Here is a 23,932-nt window from a genome sequence, read left to right on the forward strand (position 1 = left end):
AAGCCGCTTGTGAGGAGACAGTAAGGAAAAAGCAGGTTATCATTCTCTCTTTTATTGCATCCTGGAGTCCCCAAGCCTGCTACGCACACAATTACAGGTCAGAGCAACAATTACTAACTGAAGGTCACAGTGGTGTTCCTTGAGGTCTCATATGTTTTTGAGATCGAGTGGGGAATACGAGCTGACAGTAGTACCAGAGTAGGGAACTAAGTCATCTAATGTGTCTTCTAGATACGTAACGAGAGTTTGAGGGTTGTAGCTTTCTGTATTTAACGTCTAAGAGGTTCTGCCAACTCCTGGATCCTCTGAGAACATTGTGATTTCAGAGCAGCTGGCTTGACTTTAAAGACCTCTGGATCGTAGTATACAATATGCGTGGGTTTCCTGAAATGAGGAAAAATGAATTCAACCTAAAATAAGATGAACAGAAAATGGAACAAACATTTCTCAAGCATTGCTATGTGTTAGGCACAACGATAGGATCCCGTTTTGATTTTCATAAGCGCCCCCATAAAACAGGAATCATTACCTTCACTGCACAGATAAAAATAATGAAGGCTCAGGGAAGCTACTAGAATGATCTGTGGGTCACTGGGGTGTTTGTCAGATTCCAAAGCTTTGCTCTTTCCACAGAAAGTAAATTCTGACAACTTCTCAATAATTTGGCAATGTTAAATCAAGCAAGACAGTCCCTCTGATGGACTTGCAGAAATCAATTTTTAAAGTTTCTACCCTTAGCAACAAATAGTAACTGTAGAGAAGGGACCTAGATCACTTGACCTCACTCTTCCCTTCTCTTTGTCAGTGAACAAGGAATAAGCTTTATGTTGAGCTTTATTATTTAAGGAAAAAATACCTTATAAAAATTTTTAAATGTTGTATTATATAAGAACTACCAGATTTCCTGTTCCCTGCGCTCAAGAACTCTACAACTTTTTCTGCGTCCACAGGTTTTTCCGATGACGCTCACAAAGAAGGATCAGGTATCACTCCTTGAAGGCAATCAAATGAATTGAGGTTTAAACAAATTAAGAGGCCTTCTAAAAAATAAACAGGAATTAGAGGCTATTTCTTCTTTGTTCAAGTATTTGCTTATTAACTTGAAATAGGTCATATATGTACATGGTACAAAAACATTGAAAACTACAAAAAGCCTATTTAGTAAAAAACAATTCTTCCTCCCATCCCAGGTCACCATGCCCCCAAAAGTAACCATTGCTACTTCCTTCTTTTATACCCTTCTGAGACAGTGTAGTCGTATGCAAGAAAATATATGGCACATATGTATTTTTTTCTTGGACAAACTGTAGCATATTATGTGCTCTGTTTTGTAACTTGTTTCACTTTGATAATATATGTTAAATAATTAATCCCATATCCATAATTACAGAGTTGTCTCCTAGATCTAAATTTCATTACTAGTCTACTAACTCTCTATAGCCTTATATTTTTTATGGTACTAGACCATAGATTTGTCACAAATAAGAGATTTTTTTTTAATTTCTCATATTCCTACAGGTCTTTCTACTACTTATTAGGTCAATTTTCCTTTGTCCCAGCACCACCAGCCTTTCCTGTCCCATCTTAGCCTTAAATGGACATACCTTGCACTTGGATTAGCTAGTTCTTCAATTCTGGGAGATACTTTGCAATGGAGAGCAGCATGAGAGACTGGCCAGTATGAATTACGGTTAGGTACATAGTCTTGATGAAAAGGCTTAGCCTTAGCTAGAGCTATTATTCGAGGGCTAGGCTTGACTAGCAAGGCAGCGTGGGATATCTACAATGAAAGCAAAATAGACACAAAAATAAATCCCAAATTTTACCACATGTCCCTCTCCTTACAGCTATATCCCTAATCGAGTCACCATCACTTCCTTCCTGGATCCCTACAATAGGCTCCTAACTGGTTTCCCTGCTTCCATTCTTGGCCCCGTAAGATTCAGCATTCACACAGCAGCTAGAGGGAGAGAATGAGCATTTTAACGAGTGCATTCCATGAGCTAGACAATGTTCTAAGTCATTGCTACTTCATCATCATAACAACTCCATGAGGTAAGTGCTTTCTGAAGCCCAAGTCAGATCATGCCATTCCCAGGGTTTAAAACCTCTAGTGGACTCCCATTTTGCTAAGAATTGATTTTGTGCCTAGGAGGCCCTGTATGATCAGGCTGCTTCCCCACTTTGCACCTTGATCATTCTGAGGCCCCTTCCGTGATCACACGAGACCTCCCACCCAGTTCTTTCTATCTCAGGACCTTTGCACATTCTAGTCCTGCCTGAATTCCTCTTTCCTCAATCTTGTCACAGTGTCTCTTCATCATTCAAATCTCTTGACTCAAACATCACATCCTCAAGGACTTCTTCCCTAACCATACAAAATAAATCAGCCTTTCTAATTACCCTCTTCCACAATACTAATAATCTTCCTCACAGCATTTACCAGCATCTAACTTAGATCATTTATCTCGTTGTTGATATGTCTACTCTGTGCTTCTTCCCCTTAAATATAATAAGCTTTTTGAGAAAAGTACAGCAGGTTCTCAGATAATGTTTCATTATATCATTGATGAAATGCCCAGAAACTTAATTCTTGTTTATGTCAGTTAGCCCATGGTAAGCTTGGTTTGGTTATATGTCATTTTGCTTAGACCACAGACCTACCAATGACATTAAATGAGAACTTACAGTATTTGCTCTGGCACACAGTTGGTGCTGAATAAATATATGCTGACTGACTGATTGATCAATCCTTTTGGTCTTGCTTAGAAAATCACATTTATTCCTCCAAAACACTAACATTTTCACGTATATCCTTCCAGACAATTTTACATGGAGATACATATGTATATGTTACAAAAATGGGATTCTACTCGATATGTTTGGGAAATTACTTTAACTTAAAGAATATTGTCAAACCACAGACACCTGGGCTCAACCAGTGAAACTAATAAAGACTCTAGTAGTACCATTCTTTTTCTAAAACAAAACAAAAGATAGAAAAAGAAAATCACATTTACCAGGTTGCCTTTCTACTATGTTACTTTACTGGTAAAATAGGAAGGATGTTATATAGCCACCATTCCCTCTCTGTAGTGCTCACTGAAGAGAATTGAGATGGACAACAAACACCACTCTGTACCCCTGACAGTGTTCCACATTGCAGTGATACAGATTTGTTTTGGGTTCTCTGTGTATGATTATCACTTTCTAAAAAGATTTTTTAATTCACTCCCCAAAACAATTCTAGCAATTAAAGAAAGATGGCTATAATTCTCATTGTACATACCAAAAAAACCTGAGGGTCAGCAGGCAAGTCTCTAGCAAACTTAAAACACTCTCCCAAGGGTTTTTAATACCCCAACTAGTTTTCTTTCCAAACAGAATTTCATATCAAATCCTCAAATTCCAAGAAAGAAGGTGAACTTGGTCTCACCTCCTTTGATAGCATAATCATTAGATATTTATTGAAAACTCAACTGGGATTGGGCACCAAGTTGCCATTACAATGAATAGAGGGGAGTGTCAGGAGGAAGAGCGAGGGAAGCCATTGACTGTGCCAGGCTCTGGGCTGAGCACGTGCCTCATCTGTTATTACAGGTCATTAACTGCTGCCCAAGTGGGAACTGTTATCTTGACAGTCCTCTTGCTCCCCTTGCTCCACCCAACTTCAAGGTCACTCTAGCATTAGGACTTTGGCATGTACTCGTCTCTTTAGAATTAATAGAATCTTAATATTAAAATATTAAGATCTTTACTTAGCTAACCCCATCTCATCATTTAAGTTTCACCTCAAATATCCCTTCCTCAGAGAGGTTCTCTCTGACTACCATATACAAAATAGCTTATCCCTATAATCACTCATTTCCTATTTTATTTTTTTCACAGCTCTTATCACTACCTAACATTATCTTATTTGTTTACCTATTTTTTTTTTTGTTCGTTTGTTTCTCTCTCTATTGTTCACTGGGAACAGTGTCTGGCACACAGTAGGCATTGAAATAACTGTTGAATGACTAAGGCTCAGGAAGGTAGTCATAACATCATAGAGCGAAAGTGGCAAGGCTGTATTTTGAACCCAGCTCTTACTAACTCTAAAGTTCATGCTCTTCACTCCCTGCCCCCCAATTTCCTCTCCATATCTTGCAGGTAGGTTTTCCTTCCTGCCACACACTTCTCTTTCAAGACTCCCTTTATCAATGACTTTGGTCAATGCCCGGTAGAGGAAAATATTGCACCCTCAGCATGACGAGAAAGTGAGCCAAAGCATGCCACGGCAGTGATGGCTTACAGGATGGACAGGCACTTCGGTGCTCTCTCTCGGACAGCACAGACCCTCTATCTTGATCCTTGGATGAGCAAGGTCTATAATTCTTGGACTGGCGACAGCATTCAGGGCAGAACTTGAAATCTTGGTTTGTATCTAGAGGAGAAAAATAATTTTAATGCCATTCAAAGTCATTTTTAAGTCAGTAGACAAATATCTTTTTTTTTTCTTTTTTAAATTTTCTGAAGTGAGAAGCAGGGAAGCAGTGGGACAGACTCCCACATGCGCCCGACCAGGATCCACCTGGCAGCCCTCTAGGGCAGTAATTTTCAACCTTTTTTGAGTCACGGCACATTTTTTACATTTACAAAATCCTGGGGCACACCACCTACCAAAATGACACAAAATGACACTCTAACACAGTACATATTATACATATAGTTAATAATATAGTTTCTAAATGTATTTATACTCACACCTGACCATGTCTCACAGCACACTAGTTGAAAAACACTGCTCTAGGGGGCAATGCTGTGCCCATCTGGGGCATTGCTTCATTGCAACCAGAGCCATTCTAGCGCCTGAGGCAGAGGCCATAGAGCCATCCTCGGCACCCGGGCCAACTTTGCTCCACCTTGGCTGTGGGAGGGGAAGAAAGGGATAGAGAGAAGAAGGATGTGGAAGGGTGGAGAAACAGATGGCGCCTCTCCTATGTGCCCTGGCCAGGAATCAAACCCAGGACATCCACAGGCCAGGCTGATGCTATACCACTGAGCCAACCAGCCAGAGCTCACAAATATCTCTTAATCAATAATATTATGTAAGGCACATCAAAGAATAGTAAAACAACCCTTTTCCTTAAAGTAAGTTTTCACTTAGAAGAAACCATAGTCCTATAGGCAAATCACTATGATTATTTGATATCCATAAAGGAAAATATATAAAACTTTGAAGGATATCAGGGGAAGATTGGGAAAATCCAAGAAGGATTTTTCTTTCAGAGATAAAGAAGCCTGAGACTGGACCTGGAAGGAAGGATCAGATCCTGACAAGTAGAGGGAGGAGGAAAGAAAGGAAGGAGAAAGAAAATACGATGAAAGAGAGAGTCTGAACATAGAAGTGAGGAAGCATGGAGCGGATTTTCTTTGGTTATGCGGGGAGATCAGGCTTCCATGTGCATTTGTACCTAGACTAGATGTAGGGGTGGGAGCATTCTTCCTAGCCAGCAAAGAACCATCAAATCTTTAGTAAGCGTGACCAGAGCTGGAGATGAACCTATCAGGCATGTGTGAGAAGAACTGAACCAGGAATATAGGAAGCTGGAAGGATAGACAATAGGAAACTTATGGCTAAAAGAAGAGAAACAAGAGTATACATACCCTACCCCAACTTAAAATATTTTTAATGTTAAAATATTTTACTTGCACAAAAATGTATCAATGTATCTAGAGAATTCAGCACAGTGACTTTTTTATTTTTATTTTTTGGTGTAGAGCCCCTTTACACTTTTAAAAGTGACTGATGGTTCCCAAAAACTGAGATGAGACACTTAAGAAAATTTGTTATTTAATCTTAAAGAGTAATCCCATTACATGTTACTATATATATTTTATGACACACAACTATATTTGCCCAAACAAGGAAATTATAAAAAAAAAATGGTATGTTTTATATTTTTGCAATATCTGGCTTAAGAGGACACTGTTGTTTTGGTTGAAATATATGAAGAAACTCAGCCCCCCACACACACACACACACATAGTTGGAAATGGGTATTTTAACAACCTTTTAACTGTGGATTTTTTTCCTTCTTTTTATTTATTTTCTGACGTGAGAAGTGGGGAGGCAGAGAGACAGACTCCTGCATGCACCCAACTGGGAACCACTCAGCATGCCCACTAGGGGGCAATGCTCTGCCCATCTGGGCCATTGCTCCGTTGCAACTGGAGCCATTCTAGCACCTGAAGCAGAGGCCATGGAGCCATCCTCAGCACCAGGGCCAACTTTGCTCCAATGGAGCCTTGGCTGTGGGAGAGGAAGAGAGAGATAGAAAGGAGAGGGGGAGGGGTGGAGAAGCAGATGGGCACTTCTCCTGTGTGCCCTGGCCGGGAATCGCATCCAGGACTTCCACACGCTGGGCCAATGCTGGATTTTCTTCTTTGATACTACACTAAAACTTGACAAATGGTAGTTTGTTTGTTTCTCTCTCTCTCTCTCTCTCTCTTTCTTTCTTTCTTTTTTGTGTGAGAGAGATTGAGAGAGAGAGAGAGACAGGGACAGACAGAAAGGGAGAGAGATGAGCTTGCCTGGTCGAGGCACATATGGGAAACAACTACTCTTGCTTCTCCTCCCTCTTTCTCTCTCTCTAAATTAGTTTTAAAAGTTTTTAAAAATTAATATTATGTAAAATAAATAACATTCAGTGTTGGCAAGAGTGCAGTAAAAAGGCAGCCCAAATAATATAAGTAGATATGTAAATCAAAAACTTTTTTTTTTTACAGAGACAGAAAGAGAGACAGAGAGAGGGACAGACAGGCAGAAAGGGAAAGAAACGAAAAGGATCAATTCTTCACTGTGGCACCTTAGCTGTTCATTTTTTTTTTAAGCACTTTATTTTTTTTTTCAGACTTTATTCTTTTGAAAGAGAGAAAGAGAGAGAGAGAAAGGGGGAGGAGCAGGAAGCATCAACTACCATATGTGCTTTGACCAGTCAAGTCCAGGGTTTCAAACCGGCGACCTCAACATTCCAAATCAACGCTTTATCCACTGCGCCGTCACAGGTCAGACCCTTAGCTGTTCATTCATTGCTTTCTCATATGTGCCTTGAATGGGGGGCTACAGCAGAGCGAGTGACTCCTTGCTCAAGCCAGTGACCTTGGGCTCAAGCTGGTGAGCCTTGCTCAAACCAGATGAGCCTGTGCTTAAGCTGGCAACCTCGGGGTTTCAAACCTGGGTCTTCCGTGTCCCAGTCCAATGCTCTGTTCACTGCACCACTGCCTGGTCAGGCCAAAAACACTTTCATTGGAACACATTTTGGGATTTTATATGAGAATCCTAAAAATAATGTTTATACACTTAATGGAGTAATTTTACTTTTAGAATTTTTATTTTCAGAAATCATCAGCAATTGAGAATGATGGGGGAGGGGCATGCTGGCAGAGTGACCTCATAAGTCAGTACAGCAAGTCAGGCAAAGCCATGTGATATATGAGGAGCACAGGTGGGTAATAGTCAAAGGTATCCGCTAGGTACTAAAATAAAAGTCTTAAAAGTCTAAATCAAGCAAGAGTCAAAGATTTAAACAATTCAAACAGGTTGATTAGTCTGAATAGGAGCTTCTGACATCTGTAAGTAGAGACTCAGTGAGCAATGAAGCCAACCCCTTTTCTAAGTTTTGCAGTCCTGATAAAGTTACTGTAAAAAGAGACTTAAAAAAATGAAAAAAAGAAAAAAGAGACTTGATATGACATTCATAGGGGTAAAGGACTTCCTACAGTTCATCCATTCAAAGAAAATGATTCATGTACAAAACCAAACACACATAAACAAATAAAGGAGAGAGAATGATTTTTTGTCACATTTCAGTAACTTGAAATTATTATGAAAACAAGTGTGTATAAACTATTAAAATAAAAATAATGTACATGTTTAAGAGAAATTGGCCTATTAGAGTGATAACCTTACAACTGTAATTTTAAATGTTTAATTGAGTAACTGATTTAGAATTATGACATTAAGTTGACATTTTAAGTCTATGTCCAGTCTTACATTAAAAATCTTCAGGCCCTGGCCAGTTGGCTCAGTGGTAGACTGGCATGTGGATATCCTGGGTTCGATTCCCAGCCAGGGCACACAGGAGAAACACCCATCTTCTTCTCCACCCCTCTCCTTTCCCTTTCTTACTTCTCTTCTCTCTCTCTCTCTCTCTCTCTCTCTCTCTCTCTCTCTCTCTCCTCCCCTCCTGCATCCATGGCTCGATTAGAGCTAGTTGGCCTGGAGCACTGATGATGGCTCCATAGCCTCTGCCTCAAGAGCTAAAAAATGGCTCCAGTTGCAACGGAACAAGGGCCCAGATGGGCAGAGCATCGCCCCCTAGTGGGCTTGCCAGGTGGATCCCAGTCGGAGTACATGTGGGAGTCAGCCTTTGCCTACCCTTCTCTCACTAAAAAAAAAAAAAATCTTCAGGTTCACCATACTTATAAGTTTAATGTATTACGTTTTTAAAAAATCATTTAATATTTGAGAAGGTTTTGTTTGTTAATGTAGATGGTCAAAGCAAAATACTTATTTAATATTTGAGAAGGTTTTGAAGATACCTAAGTTTGAAAGCAAATCAAACATTCAGGACTCTTAAAAGTCATTTTAAAAACTGCTAGAATTATAAACAGAACAATAAAACTTCTAAGCTAAACTTAAATGTATAACCTAAGAAAGAAATAGATTTTGTTTTTAATTTGGAATTTTTAAAATTGACTATTAATTCTTTAAACTGAGAGTATACCTGTGAACAATCTTTTCTGCATACAAAAACCAGGCTCAAAAATACCGAAAGACTGACATCATTGGGTGCAGCAGTTTTTTTCTCAAGGCTATAAATTCCTTGCCACTTCTCTCATTGTAAGGTGGGGTTGTGTCCCTGCCCCCTTGAATCTGGCCAGACTTGTAACTGCATCAATCAACAGAGTATGACTGCAGTGACATAATGAGACTTCCAAGGCCAGGTCATAAAAAACCATGCAGCTCCCACCTGGTTCGTTTGGAATGCTCACGCTTGGGAACTCCAACTTAGGATATTCCTTCTCATAACAGAGCTACAATGCGGAGAGAAGTCTAGGTCACATGCAAAGGACCTAGGAAGGTGCTCTTGTAAATATTCACAGAGCACTGAATGTTTGTGTCCTCCCCTCCACCAAAAATTCAGTTGAAGCCCTACCCCACCATGTGATGGTGCTGGGGGGTGGGGACTTTAGGAGGTAATTAGATTTTAGATAAAGTCTTGCAGGTGGAACCCTCATAATGTAGTGTCATGACAGGAGGACAAAGAGAGTTCAGAACTCTCTGTGGGCTCGCAAAGCAGAGGTCATGTGAGCGCACGCCAAGATGGTGGCTGTCTACAACTGGCAAGGGGCCCTCACCAAGAAGAGAATCCACTGGCACCTTCATCTTGGACTTCTCAGCCTCAAGAACTGTTGCTTAAGCCAGTGGTCCCCAACCTTTTTTGCGCCACGGACCGGTTTAATGTCAGAAAATATTTTCACGGACCTGCCTTTAGGGTGGGATGGATAAATGCACAAAATAAAATTATGCGATTGGCATAAAAACTGTGGTATTTTTTAAATATAATTGTTGAACTTACGAAACAAGCATCAAGAGTGAGTCTTAGACGAATGTAACAGAGGGAATCTGGTCATTTTTTTAAAAAACATTGTTCACACTTAAATATAAATAAAACGGAAATAATATAAGTTATTTATTCTTTCTCTGCGGACCGGTACCAAATGGCCCACAGACCGGTACCAGTCCGCTGCCCGGGGTTTGGGGACCACTGGCTTAAGCCACTCACTCTATAGTATTTTGTTCTAGAAGCCTGAGATGATGAAGGCAGGTGTGAAGGAGCCTTCAGATGATTCCAGCCCCCTACCATTGCAGGCACTGAGCCATTAGAAATGTCCCAGCTAAGACACCAAACATCCTGGAGCAGGGACAAGCCTGCTTGCCCTGTCAAAAAGTCTGACTCCTAAAATCCTTGAGCATAATAAAATGGTGGTGGTTTTATGTCATGGAGTTTAGGGATGATCTGGTACAAAGCAACAGATAACCAGATCAGAACTTTAAGGATGAGTTCTCTGTATTGGTTTTAGATGATCTGGACTTCGTTTTCTGAGCTGACTAGATGTAAAGATATTAATAACCCAGTGATTAAAAAAAGATGGGGGTTAGTCCATGACATGTGGTGGCGCAGCTTGAAGCAAGACTTTCAGTGACCAAGCAGCAGCAAACATTTTAGTGAAATAGAAAAAGTATAGTGGTGTTAGTTGGTTGCTTCTAAGTGCACTGGAGAACTAGGGGAAGGAAATGACCCACTGACGCTCTTAAATTCCCACCTTGAAGTATATAGGTAAGTGACCAGAAAGTTTCTGTGGTTTACTTATAAAAAAAAAACACCCTTACCTTCTCTGGTCACATGACTAAAAATTCTGAAAGCAAAACTCAAAATCTGATTCTGCACATGGGTGAATGACAGTGCAAAGTGAATTCCCAAACGTCTGTGGTCTCCTGTATGAGTTAGGAAGAAATGGAACCTTGATCATTGGAATAGGGAGATATGTGCAGATTACGATGAGGCTGGAGACCTTATCCCCTAAATACTGCTGAGCTTTCCTTACCAACAGAATCAGCCCTTCCTCCCCTGCCTGAAAGGTTAGATTCCCCTTGCTTGCAGAAACTGGAATGGCTTCCCTTGAAGTAGGTAAATATCTCCCAGGGAACTGCTGACCTACCCCTACTATCTCTCGTTGCTTCTAGATCTATAACCAGGTCTATAATCTATGTTCCAGGTGCTATAACAGCCTTTCACAGGCGTCTGCATCAGCTCCCATAGTTGCTTAAGGTCTAGTTTTATATAACTAATAGTGGTTCCACCTCTCTGATACAATCCCAACTGATACAATGAGGCACAAGGGATGAGAGAATATAAACAGGAAAATAAGGAAAATACACATCTAGAAATAAAAGGGGAGCATGCTACAGTTACAAACATGTTTCATATGACATAGTCAACCAGGAACTGTTTCTTTCACATAGACCCACTTACACATTTTGGGGGAACATAGTTTGGATTTATGCCTTTGGCTATTGAAAGTCGTAATATCCGGGGAGAAGGATCAGAGATCCGAACAGACTCTCTTGTTAAGTAATCACTGAAGGACCTATATGCAAATGAAACATAAAATATTATAATTACTAGAGAAATAATAACTGCATTTTTCATTGCTATAATCAATCTCCACACAATTATATATATATTGTTTCTATCATTAGGACATCTTTTCCCATAATCATTAGTGATCTTTCTAATAAACTGGTGTTTCTCAAAATTTTTTACTTTGACCCACAGTAAGAATACTTTTTATATGGTGATATAGTATATGTAAATCTGTGTGTGTATCTAAAACAAAATTATCATGAAACAATGCTTGTTCTAGTGCATTCTGATTTTTTAAATTTTGTTTTATTTCGTTAAAAGAAAAGCTGGAATTGATTTCATGATCTACTGATTGAGACTTGTTTAATAACATTATTATTAACTGTAATAGTCTTATGTGAATTCCTTAAGATGTCCTACATTTAAAAAAATCATGTCATTTATAAAGAGAAATAGTTTTACTTCTTCCTTTCCAACCTGAATGCCTTTTCCTTCTGTTTCTTAATATTCCTGACTAGACTCTCCAGTATAGTGGTGAATAGAAGTGGGGAGAGCTTCTTATGACTCTTTTCATTTCTGTAAAGTCAGTAGTAATGACTTTTGTAAATGACCCTTAGAAAGGTCGCCACATTCTTTCCTGATCTTAGTAATTTGAGTCTTTTTCTCTTTTTGTCTTGATCAGTCTAGCAAAACAAACCTTTTGCTAATCTTTCTAAGAACCAACTTTTGGTTGTTTTGTTGATTTTCACTGTTTTTCTCATTTCTATTTCATTTATTTCCACTATAATCTTAATGCTCTACTTTGTTCTGTTTGTTTTGAATTTATTTGCTTTTCTCTTTGTAATTTCTTAACATGGAAGATTAGGATATAATTTGAGATCTCTTTTCTTTTTTAATCTAGGCATTTATAGATAAAATTTCACACTAAGCACTAAGTTAGGTGCATATCATAAGTTTTGATATATCGTATTTTCACTTTTACTAAATATATCAAAGTGATTTTTTTCTTTGACCCACTGTTTGCTTAAGAATGTATTTAATTTCGCATCTTTAATTTTCCGGATTTCCTTCTGCTATTGGTTTCTAATTTCATTTCACTGTAGCCAGAGAAGTAATTTTGTATGATTCAGTTACTTTAAATTTATTAAGACTTGTTTTATGACTTAATATATGACTGTCATAGAGAATGTTTATTTAAAAAGACTGTGTCTACGGCTATTGTTGGGCGGAGAATTCTATAAATGTTCATTAGGTAAAGCTGATTTATAGTGCTGTTCAAGCCTTCCATTTCCTGTTGATGTCTTGCGCTTTGTTCCTCCCATTACTGAAAATGGGGCATTGAAGAACCCAACTATTATTGTTTAATTGTCTCTTTCTCTTCAATTTTATCACGTACTGCTTCATCTATTTTGAGGCTCTGTTTTTATTTTATTTTTATTATTTTTATTGACTTTATTGAGGTACAGGTTTAAGGTGTGCAACTCAATAAAACATCATCTGCACATTGCACTGTGCACCCATTTCCCCACAGACTGCAGTGTTCCCACTTCCCACACCCCCTTTCCCTCCGCTATCACCAGAGGGATGTGTGTCTATGTGTTTATATAGACATATTTTTTTCTTAATTCCTTCACCTTATGTCATCCAGTCCCTTAACCTCCTTCCCCTCTGACAGCTGTCAGTCTGTTCCATGTATCCATGTCTCTGTTTCTATTTTATTCATCAGTTTATTTTGTTCATTAGATTTCACATGTAATTGAGATCATATAGTATTTGTATTTCTCTGACTGGTTTAACTTTTCTTTTTTAAATTTATTTTATTATTTTTTATTTTTATTTATTCATTTTAGAGAGGAGGGAGGGAGAGAGAGAGAGAGAGAAAGAGAGGTCAGTGACTAGGTGGTAGTGCAGTGAGTGGATAGAGTGTATGACTGGGATGCAGAGGACCCAAGTTCAAAACCCTGAGGTCACCAGCTTGACTACAGGCTCATCTGGTTTGAGCAAAGCTCACCAGCTTGAGTCCAAGGTCTCCTTTTCTCCACATCCTCACCAGCACTTGTTTGTTGATTTATTAGTGAAAGCCATTCTAGCAGGTGTGAGATGCATATCTCATTGCGGTTTTAAGTTGTATTTCTTTGAAATTAGTGAAATTGAGCATTTTTTCATATGTCTGTTGGCCATCTGGCCAATGTCTACTGGCTTGAGCAAGGGGTCACTTGGTTCGCTGTAGCCCCCCGGTCAAGGCACATATGAGAAAGCAATCAATGAACAAATAAGGCACAATGAAGAATTAGTGCTTCTCTTCTTTTTCCCTTGCTGTCTGTCTGTCCCTATCTGTCCCTTTCTCTGTCTCTGTCACACACAAAAAAGTCTAAACATATAAAAGCCCAGAGGTCAGACCGCTTCACTTAAGAAAGACTGTGCTTCATACTCAAACTGCTCCTCAGAGGTTTTCTGTATTAAAGTACTATATCACAACTCATGTTCATAATAAAGATTCCAAGCCAGTGAACGAAGGTGACAAGCTTGTTCGGTAGCAGAAGAATCTGCTTAGGACAGTAGGGAGACATAAACTTTAAAAAATGCAAAATGTTTTAGCCTGACCAGGTGGTGGCACAGTGTGGATAGAGCGTCGGACTGGGATGCCGAGGACCCAGGTTCAAGACCCCGAGGTCGCCAGCTTGAGCGCGGGCTCAACTGGTTTGAGAAAAGCTCACCAGCTTGGACCCAAGGTCGCTGGCTCAAGCAAGGGGTTACTCGGTCTGCTGAAGGCCCACGGTCAAGGCATATATGAGAAAAAATGCAAAATGTTTTAATACTCAAAAAGGTTTCACTTACAATGCAACATCAACCTCAAATTTCTCAAAAAGTGGTGGCAGATAAAGTATTTCTCTGGTTTATAAAGGTAGATATATAACTACAAATTTATACATATACTTTAACTAAATTAGATTTTATTGAATGAACTGATAAATAAGCAAATGAAGAAATTCTGTGGGAAGAATTGGGCCTTTTTTGCTGAATTCTATGATGAAGAAAGACTTAGTTGTCCAGTGTAACTTCTCTCTGAATGCAAGAATCTTTACTAAAATCAGTGCAAAGCAATCAGTCAGTCCAGCCTATGCTTGCACACTTTAAGGAAAGGAGGTGGAGATGACAGTTGACTTTTCTAGATAACCCTTCCAACACTGGTTAGCTAGTTAGAAAGATTTCCCTACACTCAGCTGGTGTGTGCAGTTCTGTAAATTCCTGTTCAACTTCTAGTTCTAGGACCAACATAAAGTAATGTTGCTTCCACGTCCTCTTCCTCGTTCAGATGCTCAGCCTTTAAACATCTGAACACAACTATCACTGCTTCCTTGTTCTCTTCTCTAAGCTAACCATGGCATTTCTCATAACTATTTTTCATGTAACATAGTTTCCAGAAACCTCAACATCTCTTTTATTTCCTTCTGAGTAGTCTCAAATTTATTATCAGTTTCTTTTTAAAATTTTTATTTTAAATTATAGTTTACATTTTGTATTAGTTTCAGATGTACAGTATAGTGACTAAATAACCATGTACTTTACACGGCAGCTGCTCTCATTTTCAAGTACTCACCTGGTGCCCACACACATAGTTATTACAATATTACTGACTATATTCCCTATGCTGTACTTCACATCCCAGTGACTATTTTGTGTCTACCAATTAGTACTTCTTCATCCCCTCAACTTTTTCACCCAGCCCCTCAACTGTCAGGTATAACATCATAATTGGACACCTACACCTAATGTATTCTGACTAAAGTAGTGTACAGCAGTACTATCACCTTCCTGCAATTGTCCACTGTGCATATCTCACTAATGTAACCTAACATTTTTCCAACAACCACATCATAATCTTAGCTCCCTTGTGGAAGATATCACTAAGCTGTCTTTTAAAAACAAGCGTAAGTTCAGCATTCAAAGCAAAAAATAAAGATCATGTGCAAAGTCACAGAGGCATAAGAGAACATTAAGTTCTATAAATTGTAAAAACCTGGAATGTTTCATCTGCATATTTCCTTATAATTGGCCAACAGTTAAGCTTAGTGTGAATTTTAGCTTTACCATATTGGAGTAATTATTATTATTATTATTATTATTTGTATTTTTCTGAAGCTGGAAACAGGGAGAAACAGTCAGACAGACTCCCGCATGCGCCCGACCGGGATCCACCTGGCACGCCCACCAGGGGGCGACGCTCTGCCCACCAGGGGGCGATGCTCTGCCCCTCCGTGGCATCGCTCTGCTGAGACCAGAGCCACTCTAGCGCCTGGGGCAAAGGCCAAGGAGCCATCCCCAGCGCCCGGGCCATCTTTGCTCCAATGGAGCCTTAGCTGCGGGAGGGGAAGAGAGAGACAGAGAGGAAGGAGGGGGGGTGGAGAAGCAAATGGGCGCTTCTCCTATGTGCCCTGGCCGGGAATCGAACCTGGGTCCCCCGCATGCCAGGCCGACGCCCTACCGCTGAGCCAACCAGCCAGGGCTAGAGTAATTATTAATGAAGATCTTCTCATTACATACAGTTGCTGAAAATATTTGATTTTTTTTAACCTAGTCCTTTGAAACACAAGTGAACTTTAGTTTATGCACCTGCATACACTAAAATAAGAACAACCATATTGTGACACTTAACCAAAGTAGATCAGAATTTATGGAAAGGCTCAAGGTATGCTACCTATGTATTAGATGCCCCATCTTGAATCTGTTGGGCTGTGCCAGCTTCTGGATCCTTTTAGAAGGCCTTCTTAACACTACAGGAGAAGGGATATCCCAGATTACAGACTCCGTACCACAGTTGTAATAATATTGAGACCTGCAAGTTGTAGAGAGAAAAGTAGTGAGGGAAACAAGCATGAATTCAAATGATCATTTGAATTCTATCATTGACATCTGCAGGTCTAAAGGAGTGGGTGTGACAGTTTACCCCTCTCCTGCTGAGCTATTTTCCATGTGGGAAGAAGTTTGGAATGGCTACAGCCATAGAGTTTTCAGCTGCTTTCTAATACCCTATTCCAAAACAGATCATCTTTTTTTTTTTTTTCGTATTTTTCTGAAGCTGGAAACGGGGAGAGACAGTCAGACAGACTCCCGCATGCGCCCGACCGGGATCCACCTGGCACGCCCACCAGGGGCGATGCTCTGCCCCTCCGGGGCGTCGCTCTGCCGCGACCAGAGCCACTCTAGCGCCTGGGGCAGAGGCCAAGGAGCCATCCCCAGCGCCCGGGCCATCTTTGCTCCAATGGAGCCTTGGCTGCGGGAGGGGAAGAGAGAGACAGAGAGGAAGGGGGAGAGTGGAGAAGCAATTGGGCGCTTCTCCTATGTGCCCTGGCCGGGAATCGAACCTGGGTCCCCCGCACGCCAGGCCAGCGCTCTACCGCTGAGCCAACCAGCCAGGGCCAGATCATCTTTTATAACAAATGAATTGGATCTTCCAAACAGACCAAAAGATATACTGATAAAAAGAGAAAGTTTGCTGTTTTTAAAACCAAATAATTTCCTTAACATCTGCATAAATAATTTAAATATTTTTACTGTATTTTTAGTTAATAGAATGATTAGATTGATGTTTTTCTTTGTGAAAATGAATTCTGAGTTTAGGAACAAATTCTATTTAATCACGGTATGTTGATTACTTCTTCATTATTGGGTTTTGTTACCTAATATTTTATTTAGGATAAATAATAATATTGTTCTTATTACTCCTACCCTTGAGTCTTTCTTTAATCAAGATAGCAACTCCCTGGCCAGGTAGCTCAGTTGGTTAGTGTAGTCTTGATATGCCAAGGTTGTGGATTTGATCCCCAGTCAGGGCACATACAAGAATCAACCAATGGGCCCTGGCCAGTTGGCTCAGCGGTAGAGCGTCGGCCTGGCTGTGGGGGACCCGGGTTTGATTCCTAGCCAGGGCACATAGGAGAAGCGCCCATTTGCTTCTCCACCCCCACCTCCTTCCTCTGTCTCTCTCTTCCCCTCCTGCAGCCAAGGCTCCATTGGAGCAAAGATGGCCCAGGCGCTGGAAATGGCTCCTTGGCCTCTGCCCCAGGCGCTAGAGTGGCTCTGGTCGCGGCAGAGCGACGCCCCGGAGGGGCAGAGCATCGCCCCTGGTTGGCAGAGCGTCGCCCCTGGTGGGCGTGCTGGGTGGATCCCAGTCGGGCGCATGCAGGAGTCTGTCTGACTGTCTCTCCCCGTTTCCAGCTTCAGAAAAAAAATAAATAAATAAATAAAATAAAGAATCAACCAATGAATGCATAAATAAGAAGAACAGCAAATCAATGTTTCTCTCTCTCTCTCAAATCAATAAATCAAAAAAAAAATTGAAGATACAATATATCATCATGGAAAAGGAAGTGCTACTGAGCACTCTGGATCTGGTGTTAACACAGAGTGCAGTCCACTTCTGCTGCTTCTATTTTCCCAAGGACCTCTGCCCCTTTAACATATTCATAGATGCGGATCTGCACCCAGCTGCCCAGGCCTCTGTCTGCTGGTTGCTAATGTAAGCCTGGGCATGTGTTTAAGCCTCTGTCTCCCTCCTCTGCTTGTGACCATCCAGCCTTGAGGCCTGTCCATATACCACAGTTCCATGATGACAGCATTACCGTAAACAAAGACATTATAAGAAAGGAGGCATTACCACAAAGTCATTATAAAAAAACTACAGACAAATATCCCTCATGAATACAGATGCAAAAAAAATTGTTTTCAGATGCAAAAATGTTCAAGTTTTATTGGAACACAGACATGCTCTGTTGACAGATCTATGGCGGCTTTCCCACTGTAATGAAGAAGTTGGGCAGTTGCAACAGAGACTTTGGCCTACTTCATCTCTTGCTCTTACCAGAAAAAGTGCTGATGTTTGACTAAAGTGTGTATTAAGAATACACAAAAGTGACCAGCTTAATTATCTGAAAACCAAACTTTAGATGAATAATAAAGTCTTCACCCTTTTTGTTTTTACTTTAATCTCCCTCACTGACTGCACCTTCCTCCCTCCCCCACAGTATTTCCATAAGGAGCCAACCAGCAAAAGGTCTAGTCATTTAACAAATATGTTTTAAAAGCAAACTGATAATGGGCATCAAAAACCTTAACAACATTTTTACCTTTAGATGTCCTAATTAACTCATGTTGATCAAGCCCGTGGGTGGTATAAAAAATTCATAAAGTTTCATGCTACAAATAAGTTGATCCACAACAAAGATGTATAGTACATATCCTTGCATAATACCCTTACTTTATTAAAATATAGAGGTACTGATAAGTCAAAACATTATAAGATCTAGTACATGTCTGCGACAGCTAAATATTAGATCTTGTTCTGGAAAAGTTTTACTGCGGCATCAGATTAGAAAGATATAGAAACAACCCCTAATCCTCAATAAATTTTGACTATAAGACGATTTATAACTTTTAGATAATAAGGCTGGGTTCTGTGTTTATTTCCTTAGAGACTCCTGATCGAATAACTGGATCACATAGAACACTAACCTGTTAGGTACATATCTATAGGAGACTTCCTTGGGCTGGGCCAGGTTCTCAAGCCTTTTGGTCAGCTGAGCCTTCAAAGCATTACGGCAAACAGGGTGAATAGGATCTTGATTTCCCCAAAGTAGTTTCCTATTAGGAAGCAGAAAAAAATTAAAAATATATATTTTTAAATAAAAAAGCAGAAAAAGTAAAAGGGAAAGAAATTCACTATTAATGAACATCTTAGATTGCTTTTCTTCTGATTTTACTTCAGTTTAAAAACTATCTCCTGCCTGAGCAGGCAATGGTGCAGTGAATGGAGCATTGGACTGGGATGTTAAGGACCCAGGTTCAAAACCCCAAGGTCACCAGCTTGAGTGTGGGCTCATCCAACTTGAGCAGATGGTTGTTGGCTTGAGTGTGGGATCATAGACATGAACCCATGGTTGCTGGCTTGAGCCCAAAGGTCGCTGGCTTGAGCCCAAAGGTTGCTGGCTTGAAGCCCAAGGTTTCTGGCTTGAGCCCAAGGTTTCTGGCTTACACACGGGGTTACTCGCTCTGTTGCAGCCCCTCGGTCAGGCACATATGAGAAGGCAATCAATGAACAACTAAGGAGACTAAGGAGCCACAACAAAGAATTGATGCTTCTTGTCTCTCTGCCTTCCTGTCTGTCTGTCCCTCTCTCTGTCTATCTCTGTTACAAAAAAACAAAATGAAGAAAAACTATCTCCCTTATAGAATTTTTCAATTTCTAGGTGTCAGAAGCAGATAAACTATTATGTAAGATGAAATAAAAATAAAATCAGATTTTGTTTACTGTCTTAAAATGTAGTGACCAAAAACGAACCTGTTAGAGGTAGATAGTTCTGTTTTTGCCATCATGTAATCAACACTGCAGTTCATAGTCAGGTCAACATAAGATGCTTCCTCTCTGCACTGTGCTCTCTCTTTGAGTGATGAGCTGTACCAGGTAGTCAGAAAGTAAAATAGTAACAGCATAATATTAATAGCTACTGTTTGTGGGTCAGGTACTGGGCTAAGTGCTTTACACACATCAGACCATTTAGTCTCAACAGCCCTGTCAAATAGGTATGACTACTGTGCAGGGGGTGGAGAGAAAAGGAGAAATCAGTGCAGTATTAGTCTGAAAAGGCTTCGTGGAAGTAAGTAGAAGGCACAGGCTGCCAGAAATGAGGCATGTTACAGGGTGGGGTAACCATAAGAAATGGGAATAACCAAGTATTGGCCGAGGCGTGTTTGGACAGAAGCAGAAAGTCATATTGGAAGTAGTTAAGTAACATGGCTTGAATGGATGGGGAAGACATTGAAGGCCTGGCTGAGGAGTCAGAAAAAGGTACTTCAGCAACCTGACTTTGCACATAATTGAATTTTCCAACTCATTGAGCTTATCCCTTTAAAATGTCCCTTTTTTTATATATATAATTTTGTCTATATTTTTGTAAGCATTAGACAGAGTCACTATCAGAAATGTGTATAAATCCGTTAATTAATATTCTCACACTTTATATTCTGTTGATTCTTTTTTCTAGATATGACTCAAATCTGTTGATTTCTCCCCATCCTCTTGTCCAGATCCCATCACCTGCACTCCTTTCTCCATAACACGGCCAGAGTGACCTTTCTCAACTCCAATCTGGTCAAGCCATTCCCTTGTTTAAGACACTTCAAAAATTATCATTTGTTTTAGAATAAAGCCCCAACTTCTCACTGTGGCTTACAAGGCCCTTCTCTCCAGTTTATATATTCTTCCAGGAGAGAGAGCTTGTGTCTTAATTTTTGGAGATTTCCCCTTGCATAGTTTAGTGCTGCACACAATAATAGGTGCTCAATCATGTTTTGATGAACAGATGGTGAAAGCTTGGGGACACATCTGATGGTGATAGGAAACAGAGATTAGAGAAGAGAGAATTACTTGGGGAGGATAAGAGGCTGAAGCAGAAGCTGTGTCCTCACATGGTGGAAGTGGTGAGGGAGCTCTCTGGAATCTCTTTTATAAGGGCATTAATCCCATTCATGAGGGCTCACTCTCCTGATCTAATCATTTCCCAAAGACCCGCATCTCCAAATACTTTGACATTGTGGATTAGATTTTTTTTTTTTTTTTTTTTTGTATTTTTCTCAAGCTGGAAACGGGGAGAGACAGTCAGACAGACTCCCGCATGCGCCCGACCGGGATCCACCCGGCACGCCCACTAGGGGCGACGCTCTGCCCACCAGGGGGCGATGCTCTGCCCCTCCAGGGCGTCGCTCTGCGGCGACCAGAGCCACTCTAGCGCCTGGGGCAGAGGCCAAGGAGCCATCCCCAGCGCCCGGGCCATCTTTGCTCCAATGGAGCCTTGGCTGCGGGAGGGGAAGAGAGAGACAGAGAGGAAGGAAGGGGGGGGTGGAGAAGCAAATGGGCGCTTCTCCTATGTGCCCTGACCGGGAATCGAACCCGGGTCCCCCGCACGCCAGGCCGACGCTCTACCACTGAGCCAACCAGCCAGGGCGTGGATTAGATTTTAAAATACAAATTTTGAGGGGACATAAACATTCAGTCAATAGCATCTAATAAAGAACTGGTTTTTTAAAAATACAAAACACTGCCTGGGCCAGGTGGTGGCACAGTGAATAGATCATTAGCCTGGGATACTAAGGACCCAGGTTTGAAACCCTGAGGTCACCGGGTTGAGCACGGGCTCATCCAACTTAAGCATGGGCTCACCAGCTTGAGTACAGGGTCTCCGGCTTGAGCATGAGATTATAAACGTGACCCCATGATCACTGGCTTGAGCCCAAAGGTCACTGGATTGAAGCCTAAGGTCTCTGGCTTGAGCCCAAGGTCACTGGCTTGAGCAAGGGGTCACTGGCTCAGCTGGAGCTCCCGGTCACGGCACATATGAGAAAGCAATTGATGAACATCTAAAGTGCATTGATAAACAACTACGTGTTGATGCTTCTCATCTCTCCCCCTTCCTGTCTGTCTGTCCCTGTCTGTCTGTCTCTCTCTCTCACTAAAAAATAAATAAAATAAAATAAATACAAAGAATTCTTAAAATTCAACAATAGAAAACAACCCAATTAAAAAGTGGGCAAATAAATATATGAAATATGCTAATATCTCATTATAGAATTGTGAATAAAAACAATGAGATATTGTTGAACACCTATTAGAATGGCTAAAATACAAGAGACTAACAATACGAAATGCTGATGAAGATATGGAACCATAAGAACTCTTATTAATTGCTGGTGGAAACAGCACAGACACATCAGAAGAGAGGTTAGCAGTTTCTTATAAATACATTCTTATCATATGACTCAGCTATCACACTCCTAGGTCATTACCCAAATGAGTTGAAAACACATTCACACCAAAACCTGCACACAAATGTTTATAGCAGCTTTATTCGTAATTGCCAAAAATGGGAAGCAACCAACATGTCTTTCAATAGATAAATAGATAAGCTGTTGGACATCCAGACAACAGAAGATTACTGAGTTCTAAGAAGAAAGGAGCTATCAAACCTTGGAAAGACATGGAGGATCCTTAAAAGCCTATTGCTAAGTGAATGAAGCCAGTCAGAAAAGGTTACATGGAGATGAGGTCAGAGTAATGGCGGGGTAGGAAGCGATACCGATAAATCTCCCCCAAAACTCAACAAGATCTTCAACCAGAAACAGGAAAACCTATCCTTGGAGCCTCCAGATGTTTCGCAATACACCCGAAGGTATGATCGAGCGAAAAATTGGAAAGGGGGTTCTCCAATCAGATACAAAGAACAAAAAAAAAAACAAAGCCACAAATAAAAGCTCCAAGAAGAACACAATAAAACCAAATTTAAACTGTGGCAACAACAAAAAGAAAGGGGGGGAGAGGATGGAGATTAATAGTAGCAAAGGACGATGGAGTGCAAAAGTACTCACAAAATAGTGCGCTACAATGAACAGGGTAGGAACCCTTTTCATTACTTAAAGGTAACCACTATTGAAAAAACTACCACAGAAGCACATGAGATAAAAAAGATAACAACAGAAGAAACATGTATGGAATACAACCAAATAAAAACAAAAGATAGAAAAACGAAAGAGAAGGATCAAACAAGACACAAAACTAACAGAAAGCAATCTATAAAATGGCAATAGGGAACTTACAAGTGTCAATAATTACACTAAATGTAAACGGATTAAACTCACCAATAAAAAGACACAGAGTAGCAGAATGGATTAAAAAAGAAAATCCAACTGTATGCTGCCTACAGGAAACTCATCTAAGTAACAAGGATAAAAACAAATTCAAAGTGAAAGGCTGGAAAACAATACCCCAAGCAAATAACATCCAAAAAAAAGCAGGCGTAGCAATACTCATATCTGATAATGCTGACTACAAGACAACAAAAGTACTCAGAGACAAAAATGGCCATTTCATAATGGCTAAGGGGACACTGAATCAAGAAGACATAACAATTCTTAGTATATATGTACCAAACCAAGGAGCACCAAAATATATAAGACAGCTACTTATTGACCTTAAAACAAAAACTGACAAAAATACAATCATACTTGGAGACCTCAATACACCGCTGACGGCTCTAGATCGGTCATCCAAACAGAGAATCAACAAAGATATAGTGGCCTTAAACAAAACACTAGAGCACCTGGATATGATAGACATCTACAGGACATTTCATCCCAAAGTGACAGAGTATACATTTTTCTCCAGTGTACATGGATCATTCTCAAGAATTGACCATATGTTGGGCCACAAAAACAACATCAGCAAATTCAGAAAAATCGAAGTTGTACCAAGCATATTTTCTGATCATAAAGCCTTAAAACTAGAATTCAACTGCAAAAAAGAGGAAAAAAATCCCACAAAAATGTGGAAACTAAACAACATACTTTTAAAAAATGAATGGGTCAAAGAAGAAAGAAGTGCAGAGATCAAAAGATATATACAGACTAATGAAACCTTAAGGAACTAGAAAAAAAAGAACAAAGACAACCCAAAACCAGCTGAAGAAAGGAGATAATAAAAATCAGAGCAGAAATAAATGAAATAGAGAACAGTAAAACTATAGAAAAAATTAATAGAACAAAGAGCTGGTTCTTTGAAAAGATCAACAAAATTGACAAGCCCTTGACAAGACTTACCAAGGAAAAAAGAGAAAGAACTCATATAAACAAAATACAAAATGAAGGAGGAGAAATCACCACAGACACCGTAGATATACAAAGAATTATTGTAG

At 40.1% G+C, this 23,932-nt stretch overlaps 1 protein-coding gene across 1 annotated transcript in view; it reads right to left on the bottom strand.

Annotated features, from left to right (window-relative positions):
* Positions 1-269: 269 nt before the first annotated feature.
* The window catches only part of SPMAP2L (sperm microtubule associated protein 2 like), a 52,518-nt gene continuing 28,855 nt past the window's right edge, over positions 270-23,932 (bottom strand). The window contains exons 4-9 of the mRNA XM_066233095.1: positions 18,705-18,833; positions 15,892-16,029; positions 11,082-11,196; positions 4,292-4,423; positions 1,605-1,780; positions 270-384 (exon numbers count right to left, since the gene is read on the bottom strand). Of these exons, the coding sequence (XP_066089192.1) occupies positions 270-384; positions 1,605-1,780; positions 4,292-4,423; positions 11,082-11,196; positions 15,892-16,029; positions 18,705-18,833 (805 nt within the window). The remainder of the gene's footprint in view (positions 385-1,604; positions 1,781-4,291; positions 4,424-11,081; positions 11,197-15,891; positions 16,030-18,704; positions 18,834-23,932) is intronic.

This window comes from Saccopteryx bilineata, chromosome 5 (genome assembly GCF_036850765.1).
Source record: "Saccopteryx bilineata isolate mSacBil1 chromosome 5, mSacBil1_pri_phased_curated, whole genome shotgun sequence".
In the NCBI taxonomy this organism is placed as follows: domain Eukaryota; kingdom Metazoa; phylum Chordata; class Mammalia; order Chiroptera; family Emballonuridae; genus Saccopteryx; species Saccopteryx bilineata.